Source organism: Trichechus manatus, unplaced genomic scaffold, assembly GCF_000243295.1.
Source record: "Trichechus manatus latirostris isolate Lorelei unplaced genomic scaffold, TriManLat1.0 scaffold00025, whole genome shotgun sequence".
In the NCBI taxonomy this organism is placed as follows: domain Eukaryota; kingdom Metazoa; phylum Chordata; class Mammalia; order Sirenia; family Trichechidae; genus Trichechus; species Trichechus manatus.
The window spans coordinates 2,271,091-2,294,166 of NW_004443961.1; the positions used below are offsets into that span (position 1 = coordinate 2,271,091).

General features: G+C 46.3%; 1 protein-coding gene across 2 annotated transcripts in view; it reads left to right on the forward strand.

The window, feature by feature from the left end:
* The window catches only part of VLDLR (very low density lipoprotein receptor), a 50,992-nt gene that overhangs the window by 16,778 nt on the left and 11,138 nt on the right, over positions 1–23,076 (forward strand). For both annotated transcript variants that reach the window (XM_004373468.2, XM_004373469.2), the window contains exons 2-9: positions 3,933–4,052; positions 15,887–16,009; positions 17,740–17,862; positions 20,638–21,009; positions 21,117–21,239; positions 21,322–21,444; positions 22,294–22,413; positions 22,517–22,642. In XM_004373468.2, coding sequence (XP_004373525.1) covers positions 3,933–4,052; positions 15,887–16,009; positions 17,740–17,862; positions 20,638–21,009; positions 21,117–21,239; positions 21,322–21,444; positions 22,294–22,413; positions 22,517–22,642 — 1,230 coding nt within the window. The remainder of the gene's footprint in view (positions 1–3,932; positions 4,053–15,886; positions 16,010–17,739; positions 17,863–20,637; positions 21,010–21,116; positions 21,240–21,321; positions 21,445–22,293; positions 22,414–22,516; positions 22,643–23,076) is intronic.

A 23,076-nucleotide genomic window follows, 5' to 3' on the forward strand; every position in this document is an offset into this window, starting at 1 on the left:
CCTCCCACTTTGTTCTTCTTCTTGAGTAATGCTTTACTTATTCAGGGCCTCTTCCCTTTCCGTATGAGGTTGGTGATTTGTTTCTCCATCTCATTAAAAAATGCCAGTGGAATCAGGATCGGGATTGCATTGTTATCTGTAGATCGCTTTGGGTAGAATTGACATTTTCACTATGTTGTCTACCTATCCATGAGCAAGGTGTTAGGTCTGTTTTGTTTGGTTTCTTGCAGTAGTGTCTTGTAGTTTTCATTGTATAGGTCTTTTACGTTTCTGGTTAAATGTATTCATAAGTATTTTATTTTTGGGGGGGCTACTGTAAATGGTATTGATTTGGTGATTTCCTCCTCGAGGTTCTCTTCGTTGGTGTAAAGGAAGCCAACTGACTTTGGTATGTGGGCTGTAGTCTTTATGGAAGCAGATTGCCACCTTTTTTCCCCTCGGAGCTGCTAAGTTTGAACCGTCCACCTTTCGGTTAGCAGGTGAGCGCTTTAACCACCACGCAACCAGGGCTTCTTGTGTATTATAACTAAGTCCAGAGCCTCTCTTCAAGGTGTTAGTGGACTAAATACCACCCTGAGAGATTGCGTACCAGTGTTTAATCCCAGACCAGCTTGAGTGTCTCAGAAACCTGAAGCTTCAAAATTTGTTTAGGGAGATCTTCCAGCTGTCTTAAGGAGCCCTGGCAGCACGATGGTTAAGTGCTTGGCTGCTAACCAAAAGGTCAGCAGTTCGAACCTACCAGCTTCTCCGTGGGAGAAAGACCTGGCAGTCTGCTCCCGTAAAGATTACAGCCAAGAAAACCCTATGGGGCAGTTCCACTCTGTTCTGTAGTGTTGCTGTAAGTTGGAATCAACTTGGCCGCAACAGGTTCCAGATGTCTTACCCTGAGGGAGAAAATCATCATTTAACACCTACTTTGAAGTCCCTACCCAAGTCAGACTATCGGATCACCTTTTGGACCACGTGGATGTCCGTATCAGTGTTTTCGTCTCATTTTGACTTCACGACCTTCAGGAACTAAAACCTTTAAAAATTCCAGAGCTTCTCTGACTTCGCCATATCCTAACTGCAGCCTGACTGTTCTTTCCAAGGACACTGATATCCATGTTCCCTGACTAGGAATTGTTCTTTTTTGCCTTTTTTCTACATTCTTTTTCTACTTTTTCAAATCAAGTACTCAAAGGAGATACTTAACAACTCCCACGATCCTCAGAAGTTGTGAGGACACAGAACTGCAGCCGAGGGCCCCTGAAACGTGGCCCCCCCACCAGCACTGGGTCTATATTGAGAATATAGTGACGTTGGGAGAGAGGGAATCCAGGGTCCTCATATCTGGTTTATTGTTGTTGCTGGGTGCCATCAAGTCGATTTCGACTCATAGCAACCCTGTAGGACAGAGTATAACTGCCCATCGGGTTATGGGAGCAGATCGCCAGGTCCTTCTCCCGCTAGCTGTGGGTGGGTTCAAACTGCCAATTGTTCGGTTAGTAGCTGAGCGCTTAATTAACCATTGGCACAACAGGGCTCCTTCATATTTGGTTTATCGGTATAAAAACTAGCAGGGGACAACAGTAACCTCTACCCTTCCCTCGTTCTCCTAAATCCCTCTTACATCGAATAAAATATTCGTAGAATGAATGGATAGTATGAAATGTAGATAGGAAATGCCATTAAAACATACAGCTTTATTAGTGGCTGCCAGGTGTGGGAGGGAGGGGAAGCGGGAGTCCTTGCTTAGGGGGCACTGAGCTTCTGTTAAAGGTGATGGAAAAATTCGGAAACGGAGAGCAGGGATGTCTGTACAACGTGATGAATGTAATCAGTGTCACTGAATTGTCACGTAAAAAATATTGAAATGGCCAACACTGTATGTATTTTTGTTGTTGTTAGGTGCCATCAAGTCGATTCCAACTCATAGCGAATCCGTATGACAGAGTGGAACTGCCCCCTAAGGTTTTCTTGGCTGTAATCTTTTCAGAAGGAAGCAGATTGCCAGGTCTCTGTCCTGTGGAGCTGCTGGGTGGGTTCAAACCACCAACTTTTCAGTTAGCAGCCAAGTGCTTAACTGTTGCAACACCATTTTACCACCAAAAGGGAGGAAATATATATACATATACACACACACATACATTTATATACGCTACATTGCTGTCGAGTCGATTCCAACTCGTAGTGACCCTATAGGACAGAGTAGAACTGCCCCATAGGGTTTCCAAGGGGCGGCTAGTGAATTCAGACTGCTGACCTTTAGATTAGCAGCTGAGCTGTTAAGCACTACACCACCAGGGCATCGTGTATATGTGTATATACACACACATGTATTGCTTTCTGTCTTTGTATCTGGGCCCTAGCTTGACTCTTGGCAGCAGAGTGATATAGTTTTCACAGCAACATATTTAGTACCTAAGACGGAACCACACCCATATGGTAAACTTGATTTAGGCGAAATCTTAATCTCCCTGAGAATTAGCCACAAAGCATAGAATGCTCCCAGACAGCGGGGAGTAGCTGATAGGAGGGGACTGACTAGCATACTGTGTGCATAACACAAGAGTCCCAGTCTGTGCCTGGCGCTGTAGGGCGCCTTCTTACACCAGCATGCCACAGCTGCAGACACTGGAAGGTGGCAGGAAATCTGCAAGCCTGCTGCTAAGAAACCCTCCTTGAGTAATCGGCATGAACCATGTGCCTCCACTGGGTTGCACTGTTTTGTTTGTAAGATTTGTAGCATTTTTGTTTTAAGCAATCAGATCTGTGCCTTTCATCTCCAAGGCACATCCTCCAAAGAACAGAACTACTAACAACAGAAAATACCTGAATGTTAGTTGTTACACATCAGGCAAAACACCAGGTTCCCTACTTACAAGTATTGGTTCGTAACATTGTGGAAATTAAATATCCATACCTCAAGCATAAGAGTGCCTGGGTAGTGTAAACAGTTAATGCACTCCGCTGCTAAGCAAAGGTTAGAGGTTCGAGTCCACCCACTGATGCCAAGCTACTTCCAAAAAATCAGCTGTTGAAAACCCAGTGGAGCACAGTTTTACTCGGACACACATGGGGTCGCCAAGAGTTGGATTTGACTAGCTGGCAACTGCACATCAAGCATAGGAAAACTGAGGTTCAGAGAAATAGAATCCAGGTCTGTGGCGCTATCTCGCTTTCCTTTTTTCCCATCACTGTGTTAGAAATGATCTCCCTTTGCCTCTTAACTGTGCTTTTTTTTCTTGATGCTTTTTATCTTAAAGCAATTTTGTAAACACATCTCTTTCCATTTAGACTTCAAGTTCTAAGACCAAGAACCATGTATTAAACCTTGAAACCCTCTATACCTTCTCCTTGCTCTCCCTTCTAAATATCCTTTGCTCTGCTTGTAATAGGAACATCAGTCATGAATGAATAGTATGGAATGCAGATGAGAAATGCTATTAAAGGGTCAGGATTCGACCCTGTGACTATAGCCACGGAAGTGGCTTAAACGAATGAGAGAAATTAGTACAAAGGCAGGTGTTAGGCGCCCTGGGTATCTGGGCAAATCAGGGTCCTTCTGTCTTGGTCTGGCTCCATTGGCCAGCCACTCTGTCCAGTTTTCAGGAACCAGAAAGGAATAATGGGAAGGAGAAGAAGTTGCCTATAACTGTTTCTGGTTACATTCCATTAGCCAGATGTAGGTAGCCCCATGGCTATCCCTAGCTGCAAGAGAGGCTAGTCAATCTAGTCTTTAGCTAGATGGCATGTGCCCAGCTGGAAACTCAGTTACTGTCAGTCACTGCCCCAAGACTCATCCAACTCTGGCCGCCAGAATGTTATCACCTATTAAGTCTGACATCCTCCCTCCACGAGGATCCCTGTCCATGGGTTTTGGGCAGCTCGCATCTCTAACTTGCTTGCCTTCTGTCCCTGCTTAGTTACGTGCTCCTTCCTGATTCTAGGGAAAAAAGGCAAATGTGAACCCTCCCAGTTCCAGTGTACCAACGGTCGCTGCATCACTCTGTTGTGGAAGTGCGACGGGGACGAGGACTGTGCTGACGGCAGTGACGAGAAGAACTGCGGTAAGTAAAGACTTCGATGGTCTTCCTTACCACCTCACTTGGACTGAGGCATGGTACTGATGTGATGGTGTTAGCTTCTACACGTTCTGCGATTCTGAAAACAGAACTCACTCCGACCATTCGATCCAGCACTCGTGCTCCTAGGTATTTATTTACCCAGATGAGTTGAAGACTTAGGTCCACACAGAAACCTGCTCATGAATGCTTACAGCAGCTCTGTTCGCGAGTGCCAAAAATTAGAAGCAGCCAAAATGTCCTTTGGTAGGTGAATGGATGAAGAAACCAATCTGTGCTGTAGAATACTATTCAGTGATAAAAAGAAATGAGCTGTCAGGCTATGAAAAGACATGGAGGAACTTGAAATGCATAATGCTGAGTGAAGAGAGACAGTCTGAAAAGGTTACATATTGAATGATTGCACCTATATGACATTTGGGAAAAGGCAGAACTATATGGTTGTTAGCTGCTGTAGATTCCAACTCGTGTGGAGTAGAACTGCTCTGTAAGGTTTTCGAGGCTGTGACCTTTCAGAAGCTGGTCGCCACGCCTGTCTTTGGAGGTGCCTCTGGGTGGGTTTGAACTGCCAACCTGTCAGCTAAAGCTGAGCACTTAGCTGTTTGCGCCACCCAGGGACTCCCTGGCAGAACTATAACCAAAATCCTTTGCTGTCGAGTCAATTCTGACTCATAGCGACCAGAAAGGACAGAGTAGAACCGCCTCATAGGGTTTCCTAGGCTGTAATCTTTAGAGGAGCAGATTGCCAGGTCTTTCTCCCTCGAACTACCAACCTTTTGGTTCGCAGCCAAGCGCTTACCTGTTGTGCCACCAGGGCTCCTCTCCTTAAGCATGGGGACATAAAGTAGAGTGGCTCACATATCCCCTCCCATTCCCACTGAGTCGATTCCAACTCACAGCGACCCTCTGGGACAGGGTAGAACTGCCCCATCGGGTTTCCAGGGCTGTAAATCCTTTTGGAAGCAGACTGCCGCATCTTTCTCCCGTGGAGTGGCTGGTGGGTTCGAACTGCCAGCAGCTGAGAGCTAAACCACTGCACCACCAGGGCTCCTGGCAGAACTACAGAGACCGTAAAAAGATCAGTGGTTGTCAGGGGGATCAGGAGGGGTAAAGGGATGACTAGATGACGCATAGGGCAGGTTTGGGGCAGTGAAACTATCCTGTGTGATAGTGTAATGGTGGACATGACATTACGCATTTGTCAAAACCCGCAGGGTTTCCTGGGCTGTAATCTTCATAGAGCAGATTGCCAGGTGACTATCCGACGGGACAAAAAAAGTCCTCACCTTCTTCTTGGAATAATCCTTGACAATGAACACTGCCAAAAGCACCAGACCAAAGAAAAGCAGCCCTTGTTCTGATGCCTCTGATGGTTAGGCTTAGTCCCCAGCAAGTATGGCCCAGCAGAGGAGAGAATACTATCTCTTTTACCTTAGACTAGGAAAAGATTTCTTAAACAGGACAAAAAAAGTAACTATAAGATGATAAAATGACGAACGAGTTTATATTCAAATTAAGGGTTTCTTTTCACCAAAAAACACTGAGCTAGATTATAAATAGATGATCGATGGATACATGATAGAAAAACAAACACAAAAGTGCTCTTATCCACCTGTATAAAATTCAGATGAGTCAGGAAGAGACAGACAACACAACAGGAAGAAAAAAGGCAAAATAAACCAGCAGACATTTCAAAAGAGAGAATACCACCTGTCTTAGTCACCTAGTGCTGCTCTAACAGAGACACCACAAGTGGATGGTTTTAACGAAGAGAAGTTTATTTCTTCACAGTAAAGTAGGCTGAAAGTCCAAATTCAGGGCATCAGCTCCCGGGGAAGGCTTTCTCTGTTCGCCTTCTTCTCTTCGGCGTTGCCCTGGACTAGAAGCTTCTGGGCGCAGGGACACCGGTCCAAAGGACGCGCTCTGCTTCCAGCACTGCTCACTTCTGTCTTTTATATCTCAAGACACTGCCTCAGGATACAATCCAATCTTGTAGACTGAGTCCTGCCTGACTCACACAACTGCCGCCCATCCTCCCTCATTAACATCATAGAGGCAGGATAGAGGAAAACCACACAATACCAGGAATCATGGCCCCGCCAAATTGATACACACATTTTCTGGGGGACATAATTCAATCCATGACACCACCACCCCCCAAAAAAAACCCATAGGTCTGCACAACACAGAGTGAATCCTCATGTAAACTGTGGGCTTTAGTTCATAATAATACTATGTGCATATTGATTCCAAAATTAGTTAATTGAATGATGAATGAATGAGCTTGCTGTTCCCTCCCTACCCATTCCCCGCCCTCCCCCCACAAAAAATTTATCATCTGTTCCTAAGAATTGCTTTGCACGAGAGTCCAAAGAATCTATACTTCCTGGTCTAGAGGAATATAATTAGATGTTTGACATGAGGTTATCGACTTGAGTATGGAATGTTGACGATAAAGTAGAGTTCCTTTCAAATGACAGGACCTGGCTTATCTGAGATCAGGCAAACATTTGGTATAGGAAGCTGGGGGAGGGGAAGCAGAGACGAGAAGTCAAGACAAACAGAAGACTGTGAACAAGTGACTTTTTTGTAATTCTCAGATGGCTCTAATCCCAGAAGAGCAAGCAAGCCATGGACACTAAGAAATCCCCCTCAAGTTTCAAGGGGTCAGTTAAGCCCTGGCCTAGAATCTGCAGGCCACTGCGGGTCACGGATCAGAGGAGGATTCTTTTTTCATTCTCTGCCTGCAGTAGGTCGTAATTTTAACACGTTAGGCAAGGTGGAAGACATTCTGTCCCCAAAAGAATGGGGATATAACTTCATACCCGCTGATCAGCATCTACCAAAAGATCACTGTGAGAGGCGCCTGTCTGTGCAAACTGTATGACCTCACGTCAAGTCAGATCAGCTGCGGGCTACACGTCACCATGACATTTTAAAAATCAAACCCGTTGCCGTCGAGTCAATTCTGACTCATGACGACCCCATGTGTTGCAAAGTAGAACTATGCTCCATAGGGTTTTCATGGCTGTGACCTTTTGGAAGCAGATCGCCAGGCCTCTCTTCCTAGGTACCTCTGGGTCAGTTTGAACCACCAACCTTTCTGTTAGTAGCCAACCACTTAACCGTTTGCTCCACCCAGGGACTCCTAAGATGATATTTAACCAAAAAAAAAAAAAAACCCAAACCCATTGCCATCAAGTCAATTCTGACTCCTAGTTTGCTCTATGATACCCTTGTTCTAAGGAGCCCTGGTGGCACAGTGTTTAAGCACTCAGCTGCTTACCAAAAGTGTCTGTGGTGCGAACCCACCAGCCGCTCTGCAAGACAAAAGACCTGGCAATCTCCTGGAAAGATTACAGCCTTGGAAACCCTATGGGGCAGTTCTACTCTGTCCTATAGGGTCGCTATAAGTCAGAATCGACTCCATGGCACCCAACAACCACTTCCCTTGTTTTGTGTTATAAAAATCCTGAAACTATGTTGTATGTGAATGCTGCTGATAAAGCTGTTCACTGCACAACCTAGAAATAAAGGAGAAAAGTAGAAGTTAAATGTAGGTTTCATCTTGCTATGCCTTTACCATCTTCTTCATGCATAATTAATACAACGGGATAGAGAAAACAGCATGGCTGGCCTGTCCTGTGCGTCTCTTGCGGGGCAACACCATGGATGTGTTCATGCCACATGCCGACCAGTAACTCCTTTGGAATCACAGAAAGCCCACTGTGCAGTCTCAGGGAGGAGGCTTAGTTCTCCTCTGTATCACATTTCCATCGTTTGCATTTGAACACTCAGGATTTTCATCTATTCCCCAAGACATTGAGTTCTACACCATTTCTGGGTTACCTTGGAGATAGAGTTCTCTCACTGAATATCTCACTAGAAGGCCCTCACCCTTGACAACTGTTCTCTTGGTGACATAGCAATTCCTCCTCTCTTCGAAACTGTGTATTTGGCAAAACCCGCTGCCTTCCCTTACAGAGTAATTATTCTCTTCATGCTGTGGAGGTCTTCTTTTACCATCTGACTAACTTAGTAGAAATGATGCCGGAGATCGCATGATAGAATTTTGCAAGACCAACAACTTCTTCATTGCAAATACCTTTTTTCACCAACATAAACGGTGACTATACACGTGGACCTCACCAGATGGAATACACAGGAACCAAATTGACTACATCTGTGGAAAGAAACGATGGAAAAACTCAATATCATCAGTCAGAACAAGGCCAGAGGCTGAATGCGGAACAGGCCATCAATTGCTCATATGCGAGTTCAAGTTAAAACTGAAGAAAATTAGAACAAGTCCACAAGAGCCAAAGTACGACCTTGAGTATATCCCACACGAATTCAGAGACCATCTCAAGAACAGATCTGACACGTGGAACACTAATGACTGAACACCAGAGGAGTTGTGGAAGGACATCAAGGACATCATACATGAAGAAAGCAAGAGGTAATTAAAAAGACAGGAAAGAAAGAAAAGACCAAAATGGGTATCAGAAGAGACTCTGAAACTTGCTCTTTAATGTCGAGTAGCTAAAGCAAAAGGAAAAAATAATGAAATAAAAGAACTGAACAGAAGATTTCAAGGGGTGGCTCGAGAAGACAAAGTGAAGTGTTATAATGACGTGTGCAAAGAGATGGAGACAGAAAACCAAAGGGGAAGAACATGCTCAGCATTTCTCAAGCTGAAAGAACTGAAGAAAAAATTCAAGCCTCAAGTTGCAATAGTGAACGATTCTATGGGGAACGTATTAAACGATGCAGGAAGCATCAAAAGAAGATGCAAGGAATACACTGAGTCACTATACAAAAAGAACTGGTCAGTGTTCAACCATTTCAAGAGGTAACATATGATCAGGGACCAATGGTACTGAAGAAAGAGGTCCAAGCTGCAGTGAAGGCACTGGCAAAAAACAAGGCTCCAGGAATTGACGGAATACCAATTGAGATGTTTCAACAAACGGATGCAGCACTGGAAGTGCTCACTCGTCCATCTATGCCAAGAAATTTGGAAGACAGCTACCTGGCCAACCGACTGGAAGAGATCCGTATTTATGCCCATCCCCAAGAAAGGCGATCCAAGAGAATGCGGAAATTATCGAACGATATCATTAATATCACACACAAATAAAATTTTGCTGAAGATCATTCAAAACCGGCTGCAGCAGTATGTCGACAGGCAACTGCCAGAAATTCAGGCCGGATTCAGAAGAGGACGTGGAACCACAGATACCACTGCTGATGTCGGATGGATCCTGGCTGAAAGCAGAGAATACCAGAAAGATGTCTACCTGTGTTTTACTGACTATGCAAAGGCATTCGACTGTGTGGATCATAACAAATTATGGATAACATTGTGAAGAATGGGAATTCCAGAACACTTAATTGTGCTCCAAGGAACCTGTACATAGATCAAGAGGCAGTTGTTCGGACAGAACAAGGGGGTACTGAGTGGTTTAAAGTCAGGAAAAGTTTGCGTCAGGGTTGTATCCTTTCACCATACCTATTCAGTCTGTATGCTGAGCAAATAATCCGAGAAGCTGCTGGACTATATGAAGAAGAATGGAGCATCAGGATTGGAGGGAGACTCATTAACCTGCGTTATGCAGATGACAGAACCTTGCTTGCTGAAAGTGAAAAGCACTTGAAGCACTGACTGATGAAGATCAAAGACTACAGCCTTCAGTATGAATTACACCTCAACATAAAGAAAACAAAAATCCTCACAACTGGACCAGTAAGCAACATCATGATAAATGGAGAAAAGATAGAAGTTGTCAAGGATTTCGTTACACTTGGATCCACAATCAACATCCATGGAAGCGGCAGTCAAGAAAGCAAAAGACACCTTGCATTGGACAAATCTGCTGCAAAAGACCTCTTTAAAGTGTGGAAAAGCAAAGATCTCACCATGAAGACTAAGGTGGACCTGACCCGAGCCATTGTGTTTTCCATCACATCATATGCATGTGAAAGCTGGACAATGAATAAGGAAGACCGAACAAGAATTCACGCTTTTGAATTGTGGTGTTGGAGAAGCATGTTGACTATACCATGGACTGCCGCAAGAACAAACAAATCTGTCTTGGAAGAAGTACAACCAGAGTGCTCCTTAGAAGCAAGGATGGTGAGATTACATCTTACATACTTTGGACATGTTGTCAGGAGGGATCAGGCCCTGGAGAAGGACATCATGCTTGGTAAAGTACAGGGTCATCCAAAAAGAGGAAGACCCTCAAGGAGATGGATTGACACAGTGGCTGCAACAGTGGGCTCAAGCATAACAACCATTGTGAGGATGCTGCAGGACGGGCAGTATCTCTTCGTTCTGTAGTACATAGGGTCACTATGCATCTGAACCCACTCAACAGCACCTAACAACAATAATTTAATAGAAACTAACCTGGGTCATCTTAGAAGTAATCATTGGCTTTTCTTAAAATAGTCTTTGCATAAATAGCCTCTTCTACCAAAAACCCATTGCTGTCAAGTTAATTTCAACTCCTAGTGACCCTATAGGAGAGAGTAGAACTGCCCCACAGGATTTCCAAGGCTATAATCTTTACAGAAGCAGAGTGCCACATCTTTCTCCCACCGAGCAGCTGGTGGGTCCAAACTGCCAACGTTTCGGTTAGCTGCTGAGCGCTTAACCACACTGCACCACTGGGGCTCCTTAGAGTAGAACTGCCCCATAGGGCATAATCTTTAAGGGAGCATATTGCCCGGTCTTTCTCCCATGTAGCCACTGGTGAGTTTGAACCGCCAATTTTTCAGTTAGCAGTCAAGTGCTTAACCTCTTTTAGCCACACGGAAAGGCCCAGCAATCTACTTCCAAAGAATCAGCCACAGAAAATCCTATGGAGCATAGTTCTACTCAGACACACATGGTGTTGTCACAAGTCAAAACAGAGTCAACAGCAACAGGTTCTGGGGCCCGTGGGGCACATGAAGAGGTGGCCACGGGGAGTTGGGGTGCAGGTGCCAGGAGCGCGGCTGGCTGCAGTGACCCTGGTTGCCACCGCACTGTTGGTGCAGCCACTTCCTGATCATGTGCAGCCGCCACCACCACCTCCCGGAGCTGGGAGCCCACGAGCAGCCCGGCCCGGCGGCAACCCTGTCAGTGTCTTTGGCACAAAGCCACAGCAGGCACTGCCCTGCACCAGGATGAACGGCTGCATGGCTGCTTAGCGGGTGAATGAAGCAGAAGGAAGAGGAAGAGGCGCTGTGGTTATTGGGATGCAGCCCGGATCCCCGCTACTCGTTCACTCTAGGGGTTTGAGGTCTTTAAAACCATTAGGGGAAAATAATAAACAAAAGGAAAGTGCATTCCCTTAAAAAAAAAAAGAAATACCTTATGGGACCACGGTTGGACATTGCCCGAAAGGATGTTATGCGATACATAACTATACTTAAAACTTCTAAAGCTGCCTCCTATTTCTCGCCTAACCTCTGGATATGGAGCTTGGTTACAGTTTTCAGCAGGGCTGTCTTTCAGATATGTCAACTAGCATGTGTAGTCAACTTCAGCTTAGAAATACCATAAGCCTTGTGCTTCTATTGTTCCCCGGAACTCATTCTTTCTATAAGCATTAGACTGAGCTGAGTAATAAGTAATTTAGATACCCTAGGAGTCTCTGGGGGGTGCAGATGGTTAGCGTGCTCGGGTGCTAACCAAAAGACTGGAGGTTAGAGTCCATCCAGAAGTGCCTCAGAAGAAAGGCCTGGTGATCTACTTCCAAAAAATCAGCCATTGAAAACCCTGTGGAGCACCGTTCTACTCTGACACACATGCGGTCACCATGAGTGGGGATTGACTTGATAGCCCCTGGTTTTTTGATTTGTTTTGTTTTAGGTATTCTAAGTTGGAAACTTCTAGTTCTTTTCCCTTGGGGCACATCTCAATTTTTACCCATTTCTCAAGGTCCAGTTTAAAGATCGCTTCTTCACCCTCCTAGTCTGGGTTCAGAATGCAGACTGATAGACTCTATAGCACTTTGTCTGTCTCTATTCATCTTTGGAGCCCTGGTGGTGCAGTGGTTAAGAGGTCAGCTACTAACCAAAAGGTCAGCAGTTCAAATCCACAAGCCAGTCCTTGGAAACCCTATGGGGTAGTTCTGTTCTGTCCTATAGGGTCACTATGAGCCGGAATTCACTCGACAGCAATGGGTTTGGGTTTTTTTTGGTATTCATCTTTTGTTCAGACACTTTTGTTATACAGCCAAACTTTCCTATTTCCGTGTCTTTTTTACTCCTTAAAAGTCATGTGGTCCCGTTAGAGTCCTTCCCTACCCCCTCTTTTGCAAATTCCCAAGAGGTTGAATTACAGCAGCTAACTCTGTGGACCCTCTGGCTTCTTTGAGGGATACGACTCCTGCATGCTCAGAGGAACACGGGCTTTAAAAACCAGTTATCATGGATCAGTTCCGACTCATGGCAACCCCATGTGTGTCAGAATAAAACTGTGCTCCATGGGGTTTTCAGTGGCTGATTGTTTGGAAGTAGATTGCTAGGCCTTTCTTCTGAGGAGCCTCTGGGTGGACTCAAACCTCCAACCTTTTGGTTAGCAGCAGAGTGCATTAACCGTTTGCACCATCCAGGGCTCCATATCACTTAAGCCAAGTTAATACTTAGGCTTGAGTGGTTCGCTGAGTGTAGAAATAGGGGTGAATCTAAAGAGCTAACATGCCTTTTGTTTCCTTCTCTACACAATTCGAGATGAGTAAGCCTTTTCAGGCCACCCTAACTCTCATCCCATCTTGAGCTCTAGAACTTGACTATAATCACCACCTCGCCCTTTACAATTATCTGCTGCTACACTGGATGGTGGTCCAAGGGTAAGCCTTCAGCTCTGAGAACTCTATCTAACTTAAACAGCCCTGACCTGAAGGGGTCTCTTTCAAAATTTCAGCTAATTATGGGCTTTTAGCCAACTTACCATCATATAATACTTTTTAGAGAAGAATGTTTTAAGATGGAAGTTCAGGTAAAAAGTACAGGCACATAGGCAAAGAAGAATATAGTCTGAGAAGGATAAGCCTAGAATTTCTGTGTGGCTACATCATCAAGAATCTTCTCCCCCATGAAGAAAACTAAATACACAGGGAAAGATTAGTCCAGAGGACTAATGGACCACAACTACCACAGCCTCCACCAGACTGAGTCCAGTACAACTAGATGGTGCCTGGCTACCACCACTCACTACTCTGACAGGGATCACAATAGAGGGTCCCAGACAGAGCTGGAGAAAAACGTAGAACAAAATTCTAACTCACAAAAATAGACCAGACTTACCGGCCTGACAGAGACTGGAGAAACTCCAAGAGTATGGCCCCCAGACACTCTTTTAGCTCAGTAATGAAGTCACTCCCGAGGTTCACCCTTCAGGCAAAGATCAGACAGCCCCAGAAACAAAACGAGACTAAAGGGGCCCAACAGCCCAGGGACAAGGACGAGAAGGCAGGAGGGGACAGGAAAGCTGGCAATAGGGAACCCAAGAACAAGAAGGGAGAGTGTTGACATGTCGTGGGGTTGTTAACCAATGTCCTAAAACAAATATGTGTACAAACTGTTTAATGAGAAGCTAGTTTGTTCTGTAAACCTTCATCTAAAGTACAATAAAAAAAAAAAATCATGTAGAAATAAATAACAAAAAAAGAAAGAATCTTCTCCCCCTGTGATTCCCTCATGGGCTGGGTGATCATTGCACTGGGTTTGCATAGAGCAGTCCTGGTTCATGCTTATCTTCCTGGTATCATTAATACATCCTCTTTCTAGAGACTGCGCTCATTTGAGCAACAAATTGCAGGGTACCCTAACCAAAGGGGAAAGCGCCTTCCCAATAGTAAGAATTAAAACACTGCCTTAAATGACTTAGATAACCCCCATGAAAAGAAAATGTTCTACATCCAACTTTGGTGAGGAGCGTCTGAGGTCTTAAAAGCTGTGAGCGGCCATCTAAGATACATCTACTGGTCCCATTCCATCTGGAGCAAAGGAGAATGAAGAAAACCAAAGAAACAAGGGAAATACTAGTCCAAAGGACTAATGGACCACAAGTACCACAGCCTCCACCAGCCTGAGCCCAGAACAACTGGCTGGCTACTACCACCAGCTGCTCTGACAGGGATCACAATAGAGGGTCCCAGACAGAGCGGAAAAAAATGTAGAACAAAATTCAAATTCACAAAAAAAGATCAGACTTACTCATCCGACAGAGATGGGAGAAACCCTGAGACTATGGCCCTCACACACCCTGTTATCTCAGAACGGAAGCCACTCCCAAAGTCTACCCTTCAGCCAAAGATTAGACAGGCCTATAAAACAAACAATCACACACGTGAGGAACATGCTTCTTAGTGCAGTCCTGTTCACGAGACCAAATGGGCAGTACCTACCAGCAGCAGAGCCCAGGGGCAAGGACTAGAAGGCAGGAAGGGTCAGGAAGAATGGACGGATGGAAGCAGGGAAACCCGGGTAGGGAAGGGGAGAGTGTTGACACAAGAGGAGATTGCAACGAAGTCACACAATACAATTTGTGTATAAGCTGTTGAATGAGAAACTAATTGGCTCTGTAAACTTTTGCCTAAAGCACAATTAAAAAAAAAAAAATCAACTTTCAGAATAATGAGATGGTAACCTAGAAGTGTCCAAAAAAAAAACAAACAAAAAAAACTCTGCCTTAAGCTGTCTGTCAACACTGCTAGTCAGCTATGGAACGGGAGCCCTGGGAGTGCAGCAGTTAAGCACTCGGCTGCTAACCAAAAGGTCAGTGATTTGAACCCACCAGCCATGCCATGGGAGAAAGATGTGGCATCTGCTTCTGTAAAGACTGCAGCCTTGGAAACCCTATGGGGCAGTTCTACTCCGTCCTGTAGGGTCGCTAGGAGTCAGAATCAACTTGACAGCAATGTGCTTTGTTTTGTTGTTTGAGTCAGCTATGGATATTAGCACCGGCAGCTTCAATGTCTCTTAGCTGGTTGATCTTAACCAACCCCTTGGATGGAGGGGCTAAAAATCGTCCCTCCCTTGGAGTCTTAAAGGTACCCTCTTTGGATATACTCCAGTTTAAGCTTTCCCGTTTTCCTGCTGGGTGGGTTTCTCTGCCCCAGTAGACCAGCAGGGGTGATATTCATTACTGGGGCTTGCCCTTCCATCCCTACACGAGTGCATCAGTGTTGTTGGGAGATGGCTTTAGAACAGTGCTGTGTGATGCAGTCACAGGTTGGGATGATTGGCTGTGAAACATACAAAGGACTTTAATGACTCAGAAGACATGCAGGAAGAGAATGAGTCTGTTACTTAATCTCAGCCTTTCCAAAAGAGGCGAGAAGTTCATTGTAGATAGCCCTGGGTGCTGAGGCAGTGCGCAACCGTTGTCTGGTTTTGACTTCCATGTCTTCCAAGTCGCTCAAATGACAACCTTCATTTCCTGAAGAAAGCAAGCTTTTTCTGCAGTTCCCCTGGATATTGGCAGTTGAATGCTAATTCACTCAGCTATATTCTTCGAATAAAGGAAAAAACAAACCTATTGTCGTCAAGTTGATTCCGACTCCTGGTGACCCCACCACCATGTGTGTAAGAGTGCAGCTGCGCTCCACAGGCTTTGCAGTGGCTGATTTTTCCCAAGTAGATTGCCAGGCCTTTCTTCCAAGGCACCACTGGGTGGACTCAAACCTCCAACCTTTTGGTTAGTAGCCAAGCACGTTAACTGTTTGTACCACTGATACATACGTTTACCCCTAATGTGAAAAGTAGGGCTCTTGGGTAAGTGCTTCAACTTCAACCCCACAAATAAACGTTCTCTTTCGTAGTAAAGAAGACGTGTGCAGAGTCTGACTTCGTGTGCAACAATGGCCAGTGCGTCCCCAACAGATGGCAGTGCGATGGGGACCCCGACTGTGAAGATGGTTCTGACGAGAACCCAGAACAGTGCCGTGAGTGTGACTTGCTTTGGACTCAAACTTTCCCAGCTGTTCTGTGTCTTGTGCCTCTAAACACTGCTTAATCTGATACTTGGTACTAGTCTCCCTTGTCCGCCCTGTAGTGTAGATTAGACCATTTGACTCCACTGACAGTTGACCAGTCTCCTTTCCAGAATGTTCCCCCTAGTCTAACAAGACTGACATTCTCTTGGGTAGCTTCACTATTCACTATTGAATGCTGCAGACTGAAGCCAGCAGATCTGATTAAGAACTCCTTGACTAGGTGCATAGATTTCAAATGTCTGACAATACAGACTCTGAGCAGATGGAACACTAGTCCTGGAAGGTAAGTCAAGGTGGGAAGGTCCTTCATGGGCCAAGTGTAAGCTTGTAGATGCAGAGCTTCTCGTGTTATAAAAAATCTATTACTGCAAGGGTGAGATCGCTAGTAATAGGGTCACATGGCGGCTTTTAACAAACACACAAACTGAAGTTACTGCATCAGAGATCTTACAGCTTGTTCTCAAGTAAAAGAAACTCCACAGGTATGTGAGTAGCACTGGCAGCTTCAATGCCTTTTAGCTGGTTGATCTTAACCAACCCCTTGGGTGAAAGGGCTAAAATCTCCTCTCCCTTGGATTCTTAAAGATGCCCCTTTTGTTATATTCCAGTGTTTTATATATTATTTACATACTGTATAGCTGTGTCCTTAGGGTGATATTCAGAAAAAAGCCTAAGAGGTCAGAGAGGCTATGGTGTGGGATCCTTTGAGAAGTTTTGAATGTCAAGGTGAAGAAGGTCTCGGAGTTCATTTTAAGGCACCAGGAGGCCCGGTGAAGCACTGTAAGTGAAGGAATAGCTTGAACAAAGTTTACGTCTGCAAAGTGATTATAAAATAAACTCCAACAGAAAGGAAGATAGTGTGTTAATTTCAGCTTTTCCAAGTAAGAAGTGAAGGAAGTAATTAGGCTATTAGTCAAGGCGGGTGAGATGTCGCAGGCAAAGACAGGTTCTCTAAGGATTCAGCCCTGGTTTTAGGGGAGGACAACCTGGTAAAGTCGAGAATGAGAGCGTGTCCCTCCTTTGCAAGAAGTAAATCCAAAGGTGGTTGCCGAGGGGGCCTGTAAAGGGATCCAGGCAGAGGAAGACTTCACAGGTGTTAAACCATCTGGCCGTTAAGGAAGTTGGGATTAGGTAACAATATCTGGGTGTACCCACTTGATATCCTTCAGATAAATAATGGTCTAGAAGCAGGCCAGGAGTCCCTGGCTGGTACAAATAGTTAACGCGCTCAGCTACTAACTGGAAGGTTGATGGTTCAAACCCACCAGCAGCTCTATGAGAGGAAAGCCCTGGCGATCTGCTCCTATAAAGATTACAGCCTAGAAAACCCGATGGGGCAGTTCTACTCTGTCCTGTCGGGCCACCATGAGTCGGAGTTGACTCGATGGCACACAGCAATGACAACATGCCGAATAAAGCAAAAGGCAGAGCTGAGAACGGCCACGGAAGCTTGAAGAAGTGCCCCAGCCAAGGCCCTCAGGTGTACTGCCAGGTAGCATTGGCTGGCACGGTTTCTCAGGAATAGCCCTGGCCAAGGACCAAACCAGGCTTCAAAAGTCCCATGTCACCAGTATTCCAGGCCACTGAGTGACAAGTGTTACCGCTTCCAGGCAGCTCCGGAGCAGCAGCTTTGCACTGATCCATGTTGAGGCTCTTTTGAGACTGTATATCATCAACAGATATGAGAACATGCCGCATAAATGAAATCAGCTGTGGCGCCCATTCCACTCAGTGTGTCCCAGTGTCCTGGAGGTGTGATGGTGAAAGTGATTGTGACAGTGGAGAAGATGAAGAAAACTGTGGTAAGAAGATCAGTGTTGAGGGGCTTGTCCTATAGACCCCTTTCCTCCAACAAGGGTGGGCAGGGGAAGCTACCATAATCTGCAGGCGCAGCTAGATTGACTCACTTTTCAGTGACTTCGCTATCTGCTCAGCATTAGCGTCCCAACCACTTGTCCTTCGTTAACCACCCTAACAGTCTGAAAGGAGTGCTCATGGTCATTGGCCAGTGCTTGCTTTGGTGTTTCTTGTAGATTAGCAATAAGAAGGTAAGTCATTCAAGGCGCTTAAATATTTAGAAGACGCTCAGTGAAACAAAAGTTGTATAGGCTTTGGAGCCCTGGTGGTGCAATGGTTAAGAGATCAACTGCTAACCAAGAGGTTGGCGGTTCGAGTCCACCAGCCACTCCTTGGAAACCCTCCGGGGCAGTTCTACTCTGTCCTATGGGGTCACTATGAGTTGAAATCAACTCAGTGGCATTGGGTTTGGTTTTTGTTTTTTTGCCTCTGTTAGGAGTCCCTGGGTGGTGCAAATGATAAAGCGCTTGGCTACTAACCGAAAGGTTGGTGGTTTGAATCTACCCAGAGGTACCTCAGAAGAAAGCCCTGGCAACCTACTTCCTAAAGATCACAGCCATTGAAAATCCTATGGAGCGCAGTTCTACTCTGACATACATGGGGTCGTCATGAGACGGAATGGACTCGATGGCAATTGGTTTTGCCTCTGTTACTGCAGTGATTCGTGGGCCTTCCTCTTGTTAACTCAGTCAAACTAGAAGAGAAGTAGAACAGGTACACACGTTCGTAGGTCTAAACTAGATTTGCTTACTGGAATAAATAAGTCATATAAGAACTTCTTAACCCCCAAGCTAGATTCTACTATAACCTTTCCAAAAGTTGAACTGGTCCAGAAACGTACATTAGCACCTTGGCAGCAGGTACCCAAAGCAAACCCTACCCAACCTATGGTATCTTGGTCACCTGTCGCAGTTCCTACCTGTGAAAGCTAGCTCTGTTTCCTACGCTTTCATCTTTCCGATCTTGGAGAATGTGTAATCAAACGCTACATGTTACAGGTGAGGCCCTGGGAAAATCTCTAGGTTGAGCAAACATTGCTTGAAAGCTCTTTCAAGCTCCCGCCCGTTTCACAGGGCCTCTAAAACCTACGAGGAGCCCTGGTGGTGCAGTGGCTAAGCACTCCGCTGCCAACCAAAAGGTCGGCAGTTCGAGTTCACCAGCTGCTTCGAGGGAGAACGATGTGGCAGTCTGCTCCCATAAAGATTTACAGCCTTGGAAACCCTACAGGGCAGTTCTACTCTGTCCTATAGGGTCGCTATGAGTTGGAGTCAAGTCGACTGCAGTAGGTTTGGTTCTGGTTTTTCAAACCTACACCGAGGGCTTTGAACCAGTTCATTTGAACCCCTGCTGAGAATTTGCATTTCCACCCCAGATATACTGAATCAGAATCTACATTTTAGCAAGATCCCCAGATGATTCCTATGTATAATAAAAGTTGAGAACCACTGTTCTATTAGTGGTTCTCAGAATTGGTCCCTAACCAGCATCATTAGCATTGCCTGGAAACTTGTTAGAAATGCAAATTCGATTCGAAGCCCTGCCTCCAGCTCCCAAGTGTGACAAGCCTCAGGGCCTCATACACAGGGGACAGGCAAGCTCTGGGTGGATCGAAACACCAGTCTCGCATGGAGAAGTCACCTCCAGACGCCAATAGTTCTGCACCTAGTCCAGTGAGTTTTGGTGGCCAACCCCAGAATTGAGCTTTATGTGTTGGTAAGCCGTGGAGTTGCCAAGTATTTCCCTCTAAAAACTAGACTTTGCTTCCCAAGAGAGTCGTGGTCTTCATACAAATTACCACCAAACTGTGACCTTAACACATTTGGCAGGAATTTGAATCAAAGTAACAACTGGCTGGCGAGTGTGCAGAGCTGATTATTAGCAGACTTGGGACCCTTGGCCTAGCATGACTTTCTGAAAACGGAAAGTGTTGAGGACTTGTTATTCCTGATCCTTCTTTAAAGGTCCTGAAAAAGAAGTCACCATGGGTGATAGTGTAACATAACAGCTTCTCTTTGGCGACAGTGCCTTAACGCTTATTATGTGTATTACAATCGCCTGCACACCCATGCATGATCTTCTCAACTGATGATGGAATCTGCCCTGACAAGCAGTACATTCTTCGAGGTTAACTCAGGCTCTCCTTTCCAAAAGTACGCCCCTGGGTGGCGCAAACGATTTGCACTCGGCTGCTAACCGAAAGGTTGGCAATCCGAGCTCACCCTGTGGGGCTGCGGAAGAAAGGCCTGGTGATCTGCTTCCGTAAAGCTTGTAGCCAAGAAAACCCTATGGAGCAGTTCTACTCGGACACACTTGGGGTTGCCAGGAGTCGGAATCGACTGGATAGCAACAGGTGTGTGCCTTCCAAAATGAAATCTCCTGTTAGAGTTTAAGGTGCCAATCCCTGTTCCTTAGAGTCAATTCTAATTCTCATCTCAAATTAATGTCTCCTCTCCAACTATTTTCTTGGTTCTCTATTTCTGTTCTTACCCATAGTCCTTCTGCGTTTTTGACACAATGAGACTATTTCCTAGCAGTCCAGGAATTTGACCTTGATGTAACTCTACTTTAGCTCTTAAGCTACAGATCTAGGATTAGCATCACTTACATTAAGCTAGAGATCCAGGATTAGCATCAAAGTTCGGCATCTTAGATTCTGGGGCAGGAGTCTTGAAAGGCCCAATCCTGACGCACTTCCAGCGAGGCATCCTCTCTCCCCACAGGCAACGTGACGTGCAGCGCCGACGAGTTCACCTGTTCCAGCGGCCGCTGCATCTCCAGGAACTTCGTGTGCAACGGCCAGGACGACTGCAGCGACGGCAGTGACGAGCTGGACTGCGCCCCGCCCACCTGCGGCCCCCACGAGTTCCAGTGCAGCACCTCCTCCTGCATCCCCCTCAGCTGGGTGTGTGACGACGACGCCGACTGCGCGGACCAGTCGGACGAGTCCCTCGAGCAGTGTGGCCGCCAGCCGCTCACACACAGCCGCTGCCCAGCCAGCGAGATCCAGTGCGGCTCCGGCGAGTGCGTCCACAGGAAGTGGCGTTGCGATGGCGACCCCGACTGCAAAGACGGCAGCGATGAGGTCAACTGTCGTGAGTAGCCTCCTCGTCGGCCTGGCACGTTCACGCTCTTCCTTGCGCCCCCCCCACCGGGCGACGGCGTGGCCGGCTTCGTTCCACCGCCTTCTCTCCCTCTGCAGCTTCTCGAACCTGCCGGCCGGACCAGTTCGAGTGCCAGGACGGCGACTGCATCCACGGCAGCCGGCAGTGCAACGGCATCCGAGACTGCGTCGACGGTTCGGACGAAGTCACCTGCAAAAACAGTGAGGGCCCTTCTGGTGGGGGAGTCGGGCTGCTGCTCGGCTCGGACCCGCTCAGGGCATCTCTGCGTGTTTTGCTTTGCAGTCAACCAGTGCTCCGGCCCTGGGAAGTTCAAGTGCCGAAGCGGAGAATGCATTGATATCAGTAAAGTATGTGACCAAGAGCAGGACTGCAGGGACTGGAGTGACGAACCCCTGAAAGAATGTGGTAGGTGAAAGGAGGGCGCGCAGCGCTGGGTTAGGGGGCCGCCATAGCCCCCGCTCCTCCTGTTGGCACCCTGAGTCAGGCCTTGGTTGAACTGCTCTTGATGAACTCAGTGCAATTGCTAGGTTTACGTGTGAACTTTTATGACTTAACGACCCGAGGAGTGACAAACTAGTTCATGATTTAACCTTATAGATCACTGGGAGCCCTTGTGGTGCAGTGGTTAAGCATTCAGCTGCTAACCAATAGGTCAGCAGTTCGAATCCACTAGCCGCTCCTTGGAAACCCTATGGGGCAGTTCTACTCTGCCCTATGAGTCAGAATCGACTCGACGGCATTGGGTTTGGGTCTGGTTTTATAGACCACTGGAGAGCAATACAGAAGCTTGACTAAATGCTGCTAAGCTGACTGGTAACTTGCCAAGGGGATTAAGTTTAAAAAACCAAAACCAAACCCATTGCCATTGAGTCAACTCCGACTCATAGCGACCCTATAGGACAGAGCAGAAGTGCCCCATAGGGTTTCCAAGGCTGTAATTCTTACGGAAGCAGACTGCCACATCTTTCTCCCACAGAGTGGCTGGTGGGTTCGAACCACCAACTTTTCGGTTAGCAGCTGAGTGCCTAACTACTGCACTAGTAGGGCTCCTTGGGATTAGGGTTAGCCTCCCCTCCAGCCCACCCTGAGATGTATATCTATCTACGAAACGAATGATCAGGCCTGTGGCTAATCATGGGTTTGACCAGGCTGATGAAACAAGTTATCACAGATGGCTTAGATTTTAAATGTCGCACAGACGAATGATCGATTTGAAATAAGCTGTCAAGGAACCGAACTACGTTTTTGTTTCAGATGTGAACGAGTGCTTGGTTAATAATGGCGGCTGCTCTCATATCTGCAGAGACCTAGTGATAGGCTACAAGTGTGACTGCGCAGCTGGGTTTGAACTGATAGATAGGAAAACCTGTGGCGGTGAGTCCAAGGAGAGACCCTGAGCCCCGGGGATGACGGGAAAGGGCGGAAGATGTCTAGTAAGGCGTAGGAACCGCAACACTAATTCTAATTTCCCTCCTAGATATTGATGAATGCCAAAATCCGGAAATCTGCAGTCAAATTTGTATCAACTTAAAAGGCGGTTACAAATGTGAATGTAGTCGTGGCTATCAAATGGATCTTGCCACTGGCGTGTGCAAGGCAGTAGGTAATGGACTTGGACTGGTGTTGCTCTGGTACCTTTACGAGTAAGTGCTTATGAAAATTACAGCCAGTGACCACAGCAGCAAAGGAAACGTGGAATTAAAGCAGTACTTGAGAGCAATGCTGTGACGCTCACAGTGCAGTACCAAAAACTAGTTGCTGTCGAGTCGATTCCAACTCATGGCAGCCCCATGTATGTCAGAGTAGAACTGTGCTCCACAGGGTTTCCGATGGCTGCTATCTTTCAGAGGTAGATCACCAGGTCTTTCTTCCAAGGTACTTCTGGGTGGACTCGACCTCCAACCTTTCAGTTAGCAGCAGGGTGTGTTAACCATTTGCACCACCCAGGGACTCCCCTTGGTGTGATATTGTGGTTTAATAGCAGATATTTCCCCAGAACCTGCTTTGGGCACTCTTTTTGCATATGATACCATGAAT